At 45.0% G+C, this 11,978-nt stretch overlaps 1 protein-coding gene across 1 annotated transcript; it reads right to left on the bottom strand.

The window, feature by feature from the left end:
• Positions 1-273: 273 nt before the first annotated feature.
• On the bottom strand, positions 274-11,978 carry TLR4 (toll like receptor 4). Its single transcript, XM_029062102.2, has 3 exons — positions 11,687-11,978; positions 4,564-4,730; positions 274-3,057 (listed from the first exon to the last, which is right to left on the bottom strand). The coding sequence occupies exons 1-3, from the start codon at positions 11,858-11,860 to the stop codon at positions 813-815; spliced, it is 2,586 nt and encodes an 861-aa protein (XP_028917935.1). The 5' UTR covers positions 11,861-11,978; the 3' UTR covers positions 274-812.

The raw sequence follows: 11,978 nt of genomic DNA, 5'->3' as shown, positions 1-11,978 counted from the left end.
AGTACTCTGCACACATTAAGCACTCAAATAGGATTGACTAACTGGCTGACAGGTGGTATCAGGACTCAGGAATACTGACCATCCCTTTACTGCCTCCACCATGTCTCTCAGCACTTAGAACAGAGCTCAGCACTTAGATCAGTGCTTTGACACATAATAAGCGCTTAACAAATGAGGACAATACTACATTTCTGTCTCCCCCAATTAGACTGTAAGCCTGTCAAAGGGCAGGGACTGTCTCTATCTGTTGCCGATTTGCACATTCCAAGCGCTTAGTACAGTGCTGTGCACATAGTATGTGCTCAATAAATACTATTGAATGAATGAATGAATGAATACTATTCATGATAATGATATCCCAATACCAAACAGGGCATAAACTAGCTGAAACCTGGACAAACAGCTAGCCTAGCCCAGAAAGGAATTTGATGGGCAGCCCAGTATGCAAACTGCACCTTCTAATGGCTAGGGTCCTTGCAGGGAGCCCTAGGTGTCCCAGGGCAAGCTGTTGCCCAGTGTATACTTCCCAATTCCTCCACATAGCTGTAAAATCTCATTCCCAGGCCTAACCACTGGGGAACACATGTCTAATGCAGCCATTCAGCCTTGGAGAACTTGGGAGGAGCACCAGCCCCAATTCAAATTTCCCAGAGTTGTCAGGTGGTTGAATTTGACAATGGGAGGCAGAAATTTCAGTCAGGGGATTGGTAAAAGACAGTAAATTGGGGCACAGACAGTGATGGAAAAAAAATGGAGCCTTAAATGGAGGAGAAGGATCTCCATGAGTTGTTCCTCTCTTTCTGCAGCTGCCATTAGGTCCCTACTTTTTCCCTGATTCCACTGGGCACACTGCCGTCCAGGAGGGCATTTCTGAGCCGCCTCCAGAAGATGTGTCGACTGATCTTATTGTCCTCCCACTCCAGGTAAGTGTTCCTGTGGAGATAACGAGACAGCCCCATCCGCCGCTGAAGCTGAGACTTGTCCACTTTCTGCAGGACAATAAGGATGATGCCAGCCTGACTCTCGAGGAACTGCCAAGTCTGAGCAATCTCGAACTCAAAGCTGCACCACCGGCTCTCCATGAAGTGCTTGGAGACAACCACGATGACTTTCCGGCTCTTGTGAAACCCTTCCTGGATGATGTTGGAGGTGATCGCCACCCCTGGCATAAAGTCTCTATAATGAAGGCACAGCTGGAATGGAGGCACCCCTTCTTCAAGATTCTTCACTAGCTCGTTCCTCACCCACTCCTCATCCTGGCTGGAGTAGATGACAAAAGCATCGTAGGTGTTCCCTCCTGGGCCATATCTTTTGCAACCTGAAAGGAGCATGAGATGGAAATAGAATTTATAAACCAAGACCACAATGAAAGCTATAGCCAACACCCCAACAACAGAGACCCACATCAGGATCCTTTTGACTTCACAGACAGAGGGCTTAAAATCCAGGACTAAGGTGTTTGCTAGATCGGATGGTCTGGCACAGGTCATTCGCTCAGGCTTCCATAACTGCTTTCTATGGTCTTTGACCCACTGCAGAAACCCCAGATGGTCACAAAAGCAGTCCAAAGGATTCTGGGAAAGATCCAAGCGAACCAGAGTCTGTGATAAACTTCTCAGGGCTTCTTCTTCAGGTGCTGCTATGAGATTGAAACTGCAATCCAGGACCTTGAGGGACTGGAGTGGGGCACAGGCGACTGGAAATGTGAGGAGCTTGTTGTGACTAATATTCAATTCTTGCAGCTGATGGAGAGAAGTAAAAGCCTGATGGGACACCTGTTCCAACTGGCAATTGGAAATGTCCAGATAAAGCAGGCGAGTCACATTTCTGAAGTTATCCTTTAGGAACCTGTTATGGAAGGTGTTACCTGCCATTTTGAGTACTTGGAGGCTTTCCAAGCCATAGAAGGTGCCTGCAGAGTCAATGTGCGTATTGGTGTAGGAAATATCAAGGTAGATGAGTTTTGTAAGCAAGACAAAGGCAGAAAAATGGCCAGGGCCATTCAACTTTGAATGCTGCAGATCCAGGTACTGCAACTCCACCAGCCCCATAAAGTTTACCGTTATGTCGATATGAAAGTTGAAGCTCAGGTTCAAGTGCTTCAATCTTGGAGTGCCAAACAGCGTTTCAGAACAGCAGCTCTTGAAATTAAGACGGTTTCGACTGAGATCCAGGGATTCAAGATTGGGCAGACAAAAATCCTGCTCAAATTCCTTGAGTTCATCATTCTCAGTGATCTGGAGCTCCTTAAGCTGGGTGAGAGGTCTAAGTGACTTAGCGGGTACCTCTGAAAATCCACACCTATTGAAATGTAGGGTTTGCCATCTGGTAGCCGCTGGGAGGTTGGCTACCTCATTTAAAGATGTGGACACCACCCTAAGAACAGAAACATTCAGCAGGCAGTTGGAAAAAATGTTGGTATTATAGATTAAGCCCTTATAGTAAACAATCCTAAACTCCTCAATGTCCACCTTGCACAACCCATCAAAGACACCAAAGTCCTCAGGCATGTCATTATGATTTTCTCTAAAGTCTCCAAGGACAAGTTGATGGACTTGCAAACCAGCCAGTGCATTGATACAAGTCTTTGTGACATTCACATCATTAAAACAACCTCGCATCTCCAGTGCTTGGAGATGAAGCCCCTCAAAGGAGCCTAGTTCAATATTCAGGATATTATTCAAGGACAGAACTAAGGTGAGAAGAGGCTGCTGTCTTTGTTTCAAAACATTCAGGTCTTCTAACAATATCATTGAGATCTTATTTTTGTACAGGTTCAAATACTGCAAGGAGACCAGGTGAGCAAAATACGAGGGTAGTTTGGAAGATCTGATGAAATTATGGCCCAAATTCAGCTCCCGAAGGGCAGTCAGATGTCCCAGGGGCAGATCCTCCAGAGATACCACCTGCATCTCCACCGCAACCAGCTTCTGTAACATCTTCAGCCCAGAGAAGGCGCTTGCTCCTAATCTTTGCACAGGATTGCCAGTCAGAATCAAGGTGGACAGATTGCATAGACCTCGGAAAGCATCATCTTCAATCACCTGAATTTGACATCTGGAAGCAAAAAGGACTCAGATGAAGAACAATCACTGCTGGGGAACCACCCAGAAATGTTACTTTCAGCACAGCTGCTTTGGTAGACATGTTAGCTGGGGGATGTGCACAGGCAGAGTGATCAAGCCAAGCAGGCTTGACACAGACACAGGCTCGTTCCAGCCAGGTGCATGCACAGACACTGTATTATAACACCAGCGTCTCAGATAAACATGGTATTATCACACCGGGCACATATGTAAATCAAAGGCAACACTCTTGAACCCAAGGGAAACAGGTATTTGAACCGATATAGCTCAGCATCACAGCCTAGAATGTTGGATCTCTGGGGAGCATTTCAGAACAATGGTCAGGGAGAGGAAGAGGTTGGAGGGTCTCTCCTTTCCTAGAAAGGGATGTATGGCTGTTGAACACCTTGTTTATGAACATCAACGTTTACCAGCCCACATTCTCTTGCTGCCTCTTCCTGGCATCTTTTACAGCTCTCCTTGCCCAAATCATTCCTGTTTCTTGGTGAGTGGTTGGTAATTGTCCTCCTGGGAAGATTGGGTTGTGACTGGCAGGCAGAATCTCTGCCCAACTTTTCCTGCCCCATCTTAATAGTTAGAAGGCATAGTGTTCTGCAGGGTTAAACAGTGATTATCTAATTCATCACTGGTTTCTTCTGTCCTCAGGTTGGGGGCCCTTCCCTGCATTGTCTCCCACTTGAAAATCTATTGAGTGCAATGTCCTCAAACTTATCCCTGCCCTTAGAATCTGAGAGGCTCCCCCTTTCAGCCAGTCTCACTTTGTGGAACATAATGAGCTTCCCTAAGTGTGGCTATATCTGATGTTCATGTAGTATGTCTTTTTCCAGGAATTTCCAGACCCGCTTTTGAGTCAAATGAGCATGATCCCTCTTTCCTGAGAAGCAGTGTAGCCTAGTGGATAAAGCACGGGCTTGGAAGTCAGAAGAACCTGGGTTCTAATCTCATCTCTGCTACTTGCCTGCTGTGTGACCTTGGGCAAGATGTTTCACTTCCCTGAGCCTCAGTTCTCTCATCTTTAAAATGGGGATTAAGACCATAAAGACCATAAAACCCATGTGGGACAGGGACTGTGCCTAACCCTATTTGCTTGGCACCACCCCAGCACTTAGTACAGTGCTTGACACAAAGTAAGCACTGAAAAATATCAAAATTATCATTATTGGGGGCTGGAAGAATAGAAGGTCAATGTCTTGGACTGCATCCTCAGTGGAGGGAGGAGGGTGGGGAATGGGAGAATCGGGTTCAACGGAGCTCCTCCCAAACTGGATCCCACCCCTGTATCACTGTTCTCAGCTGCACTTAGAAGGGTCAGCCCTTGTTCTTTGGAAGAATTGGTCTTCATGTATCCATAAGAAGCTGACTAGAAAAGAAGGGCAAATGAAGAAGATTGGGTCCTTCCAAGCCCTCCAACATTTGGACATGTACTCTGCCTTTCTAGCTAGGCTCTCCTAGCTAGGGAGATTTAAGGAGGTGTTACCTGGTTAGGTCCAGCATCCTCAGGTCAGGGAGCATTGAGAAGCCCTTTGGAACCAATGTTCCCAGTGGGTTGAAGCTCAGGTCGAGGTTCTGAGCCGAAGATGGGATCTCAGCAGGGACTTCAGAGAGATCCAGTTCCATGCATTGGTATGTAATGTTAGCAACAACCTGTAAGAGTCACAGACCCAATCCAGAGATAAGCAGCCGTACCTCACTACCCACAACAATGTTCTGCACATCACAATGTCCCTCTCCTTCTCCCTACACACCAACCTATTAGTGCAACTTTGCCAGACTATACAATAGTGAATAATGGTGGTATGCTAAGCATTTACTAAGTGCCAAATGACTTCTTAAACACTAGGGCAGATACAAGATAATCAGGTCAGGCACAGTTCCTGTCTTAAATGGGAGTCTCAGTCTAAGAATAGGAGGGAGAACAGGTATAATCCCCATTTTACAGGTGAGGACAATGAGGCACAGAAAAAATTAAGTGACTTGCCCAAGGTCATAGATATCAAGTGGCAGATTAGGACCCAGGTTGTCTTATTCCTACATCCATGCTCTTTCCATGAGGCCAACCAGGGAGTGGAAGTTTTGAAATGTGTTTCATTCTTGTGTCTGTCTCCACCATCTCTTCACTAAATCCACATCCCAGATCACAGATCCAGGGCTTTTCCCCTTTGGTTACCTATGGGTCATTGTGGATTATGTGGGAGGGAACATATGATTTTTCCAACATTTCCAACATTTTACCAACATTATTATTTTTCTATCAGGTTGGAGGTTGGAGATAGGAAAGCAGCATGATCTAGTAGAAACAGCATGGGACTGGTCATCAGGAAATGTGAACCTTAATCCCTGTTCTGCTCCTGGCTCTTAGCATGACCTAATGCAAGTCACTTAATCAATGGTATTTACTGAACATTTACTTTGTGCAAAGGACTATGCAGAGTGCTTCAGAGAGTATGTAAGCTCATTGTGGGCAGGGAATGTGTCTGTTTTATTGTTAAATTGTACTCTCCCAAGTCCTTAGTACAGTGCTGTGCACACGGTAAATGCTCAAATAAATACATCTGACATTTTACAACTAACTACAATAAAACCGATTTGGTAGAAACTTTCCCTGACCTCAATGATCTTTAATCTCTCTGTGACTGTTTCCTCATCCATAAAATAGGGATACAATATCTGCTTCCTCTACCTCTTAGATTGCAAGTTCCCTCTGGAAGAGAGACTGTACCTGATCTGATTACAGAGAAGCAGCGTGGCTCACTGGAAAGAGCACGGGCTTTGGAGTCAGAGGTCATGGGTTCGAACCCCGGCTCTACCACTTGTCAGCTGTGTGACTTTGGGCAAGTCACTTAACTTCTTGGTGCCTCAGTTACCTCATCTGTAAAATGGGGATTAAGACTGTGAGCCCCACGTGGGACAACCTGATTCCCCTGTGTCTACCCCAGCGCTTAGAACAGTGCTCGGCACATAGTAAGTGCTTAACAAATACCAACATTATTATTATTATTACTTTATATCTACCTCTATGCTTGGAACCTTATGTGTACTTAACATTGTTATTATTATTCCACAGCATTTATGTATACATGCATAATCAACTGTACATTCAATTATTTTGCTTACTCTTTTTGTAAATATTTCTGTCTCACATATGAGTGTAAGCTCCATTTGTATCCAGTGAGTGCTCAATTAATGCCATTACTACTACGATGAAAACAGGATCTATTATACTACTACGACTACTATTGTTCTTAGGCTGTTAGACCCATTGAAGCTGAAAGGTCAACCAACCCATTTCCAGGGAAGATGTAAACCTGGGAAATGGAAAATCTGGGCATATTTACTCTTGGAAACTCTTGGCAATAAATACGATCGATTGAGATATCAATCGATCGTATTTATTCAGCACTGTGTGCAGAGCACTGTACTAAGCACTTGGAAGAGTACAATATAACAACATAACAGACACATACCCCACCCACACTGAGTTACAGTCTAGAGGGGGAGACGGACATTAATATAAATGAATAAATTGTGGATATAGACGTAAGTGCTGTGGGGCTGGAAAGGGGGATGAATAAAGGGAGCAAGTCAAGGTGATGCAGTAGGGAGTGGGGGAAAAGCGGGCTTAGTCAGGGAAGGCTTCCTGAAAGAGATTTGCCTTCAACTTTCAATAAGGATATGAAGGTGGAGAGAGTAACTGTCTGTCAGATATAAGGAGGGAGGATGTTCCAGGCCAGAGGGAGGATGTGGGCAAGAGGTTGGTGGCAAGATAGATGAGACTGAGGTACAGCGAGTAGGTGGGCATTAGAGGAATGAAGTGTGTGGGCTGGGTTGTAGTAAGAGAGTAGTGAGGTGAAGTGGGATAGGGCAAGTTGATTGAGTGTTTTAAAGACAATGGTAAAGAGTTTCTGTTCGATACTCCTGCAGGTTCTTGAGGAGTGGGGAAACATGGATTGAACATTTTTGTAGAAAAATGATCTGGGCTATAGAGTGAAGTATGGACTGCACTGGGGAGAGACAGAGACAAGGAGGCCAGCAAGGAGGCTGATACAGTAGTCAAGGCAGGATAGGAAAAGTGCTTGGATTAACATATCAGTCTGGATTGAGAGGAAAGGATAGATTTTAGTGATGTTGAAGAGGTTGATCTATATGTCTACAGATCTGTGTGTGTACACACACACACACACACACACACACACACACACCATGATCCGCAGCATTCATGTACTTAGTTACTCCCTCTTTAACACTCATGTATATATGTATATTCAGTTTTTTAAATCATATTTTTTATATTTGTCTCTCCTATTGTAGTGTAAACTTCTTGTGGGGAAGGAATCTGCCACTTCATTATTCTGTATTTCCCAAAAGTCTAGAACAGTGCATTACACTGCTGCTACTACTACTACATAAATGGCAAGGAACATGAGAAATTCATTCAAAGCAATGAGGTACTATGGATGGAGGAACAAAGTTTCAGGCTCAAGGTCTGACAGTAGTCAACAGACTGCGAGAAGCAGCGTGGCTCAGTGGCAAGAGCCCGGGCTTGGGAGGCAGAGGTCAGGGGTTCAAATCCTGGCTCTGCCACTTGGCAGCTCTGCGACTGTGGGCAAGTCACTTAATTTCTCTGTGCCTCATTTACCTCATTTGGAAAATGGGGATTAAGATTGTGACCCTCACAAGGGACAACCTGATTACCCTGTATCTCCCCCAGTGCTCAGAACAGTTCTTCTCTTCTGTTCTGCTCTTCTGTTCTCTGTTCTCCATTTACACTCACTCCCTTGGTGAGCTCATCTGCTCTCACAGCTTCTACTACCATCTCTATGCAGATGACACACAGATCTACATCTCTGCCCCTGTCCTCTCCCCCTCCCTTCAGGCTCGCATCTCCTCCTGCCTCCAGGACGTCTCTACTTGGATGTCTGCCCGCCACCTAAAACTCAACATGACCAAAACTGAGCTCCTCATCTTCCCTCCCAAGCCCGGTCCTCTCCCTGACTTCCCTATCGCCGTGGATGGTATGACCATCCTTCCCGTCTCTCAGGCCCGCAATCTCGGTGTCATCCTTGACTCGTATCTCTCGTTCACCCCACACTTCCAATCCGTTACCAAGACCAGCCGGTTTCACCTTTATAATATCGCCAAGATCCGTCCTTTCCTCTCCACCCAAATGGCTACCTTACTGCTACAGGCTCTCATAATATCCTGGCTAGACTACTGTGTCAGCCTTCTCTCTGATCTCCCTTCCTCCTCTCTCGCCCCGCTCCAGTCTATTCTTCACTCTGCTGCCCGGCTCATCTTCCTGCAGAAACGCTCTGGAAATGTCACTCCCCTTCTTAAAAATCTCCAGTGGTTGCCTATCAACTTCCGCACAAAACAAAAACTTCTCACTCTAGGCTTCAAGGCTCTCCATCACCTTGCCCCTTCCTACCTCTCCTCCCTTCTGTCTTTCTACTGCCCACCCTGCACGCTCCACTCCTCTGCCGCCCACCTCCTCACCGTCCCTCGGTCTCGCCTATCCTGCCGTCGACCCCCGGGCCACGTCCTCCGGCAGTCCTGGAATTCCCTCCCTCTTCACCTCCACCAAACTAATTCTCTTCCCCTCTTCCAAACCCTACTTAAAGCTCACCTCCTCCAAGAGGCCTTCCCAGCCTGAGTTCCCCTTTTCCCCCTGCTCCCTCTACCCCCCACTTCACCTCTCCACAGCTAAACCCTCTTGTCCCCCCTTTCCCTCTGCTCCTCCCACTCTCCCGTCCCATCCCCTCAGCACTGTACTCATCGATCAACTGTATATATCTTCATCACCCTATTTATTTTGTTTAATGAGATGTACATCACCCTTATTCTAATTATTTGCTATTGTTTTAATGAGATGTTCTTCTGCTTGACTCTATTTATTACCATTGTTCTTGTCTGTCTATCTCCCCTGATTAGACTGTAAGCCCGTCAAAGGGTAGGGACTGTCTCTATCTGCTACCAATTTGTACATTCCAAGCACTTAGTATAGTGCTCTGCACACAGTAAGTGCTTAACAAATACCAACATTATTACATCTGTCTATAATAATTAATAAAGGTCTTATATGCCAAAGACTGAATATAATCCAAACCTGTACTGAGTACTGGGGTAGATGCAAGTTAATCACGTTGGGCACAGTTCCTGTCCCACATAGGGCTCACAGTCTAGGTAGGAGAGAGTAGCATTTAATTCCCATTTTGCAGAAAAGGAAACTGAGGCACTGAGAAGTTGTGACTTACCCAAGGTGACACACAGACAAATGGCAGAGCTGGAATTAGAGCCCAGGTCCTCTGAGTCCCAAGCCCAGGCTCTTTCCTCTTGGACACCCTATTTCTCTATTTATCTAAATCTAAAGATAGATTTAGAACTGCAGAAAATGACGGTTTGAAAATATCTACAGATGGGCTTATTTTTCAAAGATGACATAAAAATATTAGAGTCATGAATGGAGCGGACAGAGCAAACAGAAATGTTATCCACCAAATCCCTCACCAGTAGGACTAGGGGACATCTATTTGCTCAAGACAAACAAAAGGAAGCATTTCTTCATTCAGTGGGTGGGAAGCTTAAGAGATTCATTACCATAGGAAATATAAAAATATGAGGTGTTTCAAGAGGATTTGGATAAACTCATGGGCGAACAATTCATAATAGTTTATCGCAGGGAAGGATAGATGTACGGGGAGGGGTTGGATGATATACATCCATAAGTATGAAGATGAATGACATGAAAGGAAACCATCACAATGCTTCTCAAAGCATTTGACAGTGGATCTATGGTATTTGTTAAGTGCTTATTATGTGCTCGGGACTATACTAAGTGCTGGGGTAGATATAAGTGAATCAGGTTGGACACAGTCCATGTCCCCCATGGGACTCAGTCTTAATCCCAATTTTACAGAAGAGTTAACTGAGGCACAGGGAAGGTAAATGACTTGCCCAAGATCACACAGCAGACAAGAGGCAGAAATGAGATTAGAACCCAGGTCCTCAGACTCGAATCTTCTGATCTTATATACTGTATGTTAGCACCATTTTCCCAGGTTTTAAAACTCGGGTCCATAATATTTGATGAGGAGAAGGTTGACTGAACTAACAGCATGGTAAAAGCTGCAGAACAGATTCAGAAATAGAAGGAAGACAGCTCAGAATGTCAGTGCTTGTAAATCTATTATTTCATGTTATTTATGGTAATTAGTAAGCTTTTATTATGTGCCATGCACTGGAGTAGATACAAATTAATCAGCTCAGACACAGTCCCTGTCCCACATGAGGCTCACAGTCTAAGTAGGAGGGAGAACAAGTTTTGAATCCCCATTTCACTATTGAGGAAACTGGGGCACAGAGAGGTTGAGTGATTTACCCAAGGTCACAAAGCAGACAAGAGGCAGAACCAGAATTATAAACCAGGTCCTCTGACTCCAAGGACAATGCTCTTTCCATTACACCATGCTCCCAGTGGTTGCTAAGTGCAGGGTCAGATGCTCACTTGCAGCTCCTAAAGCACCTGAACAATGGCTTTTGATCCCTGGGAGACTGCCTTTCCTTTTGTGTTCTAGTGCAGTAGCCAAGATCAGCTAATGTATTGCTACTGACATTTCCCCGGATTATATACAACACGGCATCTCCCGGGGAAGAAGAAACAAACTCATCCTGATTGAGCGATCAGTGATCTCGACTATTGATCCATGCGAATGAAATAATTTCAGGCAGCAAATCCACAAGATAATGCTGCTTTTGCTATTTTCAAGATGATCAGCCAATTATACAATTTTAAAAAATCAATTGATCATGTTCTGGTATTTATTGAGTACTGTGTGCAAAGCACTATACTAAGTACTTAGGAAAGTACAATACGGTTGACAGACATGATCCCTGGCCTCGAGGAGCTGATAATCTAAAAAGTGAGTCAAACAATAAAATCAATTATAGGTTAAGGAAGCAACCTAGTATAAGGATGTGGGCATAAGTGCTTTTGTAGTTGGGGTGATGAAGTACCTGAGTACTTAGAGGCGGAAGGACTAAGTGCAGAGGTAAAGCAGTAAGGAGAGAAAATGGAGTGCGGAGGGATGAGAGGTTAATCAGGGAAGGCTTCTGGAGGAGATACAGTTTCAGGAAGATTTTAAAGATAGGGAGAATCCTGATCAGTCAGATCCACAGGGGAAAGGCAATCCAGACAGAGTGAAGGACATGAGGAAGGGGCCGACTGTGGGTGAGGTGAGAATGAGGGACGTGAGGAAGTTGGTATTAGAGAAGTAAAATATGTGAGGTTACACTGCTAGAGGAGTGAGGCTAAGGAAAGGGGAGAGTGCTGATTAATGTTAAAGAAGCATCACTAGGCAAAAGGAGAAACCATAAACTCCTCTAGGGCAAGAGATTATTTCTACTAGTGATACTGCTTTCTCCGTAACTCTTAGTACAGTACTGTGCAAACAGGAGGCGCTCAATAAATGCTATTGCTTAATTAATGGACTTTTAAGTTAAATAAAGAGACTGTAAATGGCACAAACAGTGTTGCAAGGTGGGAGGCTCAGAAGTTCCCACCCAGGGAATCCAAGCCATTTCAGGAAAGGCAAAAGTTTGCATACCTCCAAGCAGAGCTTCCGTTGGTCAGCAATCCAACAGGTCCAGAATAGCACTGATGAAATCAAAGCAAAGATGGGCAAAGATGGTGTTTTCATCCTGGCATCTTTGGTGAAGAGTGGAGGTGAGGTATATGCATGAAAATCACAGCTGCTGCCCAGGACAGAGACCTGAGTCATATGCAGACTCACAGCAACTGCAGGATAAAAGAGGGGCAGGGGCGGGGAGGAAAGAGCACTAAAGAGGAAGTGAGAGTGACTCCGCCAGCATGCTGGGTAAGCTTTGCTCTGATGCTTC

This window comes from Ornithorhynchus anatinus, chromosome 4, assembly GCF_004115215.2.
Source record: "Ornithorhynchus anatinus isolate Pmale09 chromosome 4, mOrnAna1.pri.v4, whole genome shotgun sequence".
NCBI lineage: Eukaryota > Metazoa > Chordata > Mammalia > Monotremata > Ornithorhynchidae > Ornithorhynchus > Ornithorhynchus anatinus.
The sequence above is the reverse complement of the archived record's forward strand: the minus strand, read 5'-3'. Positions and strand labels throughout refer to the sequence as shown.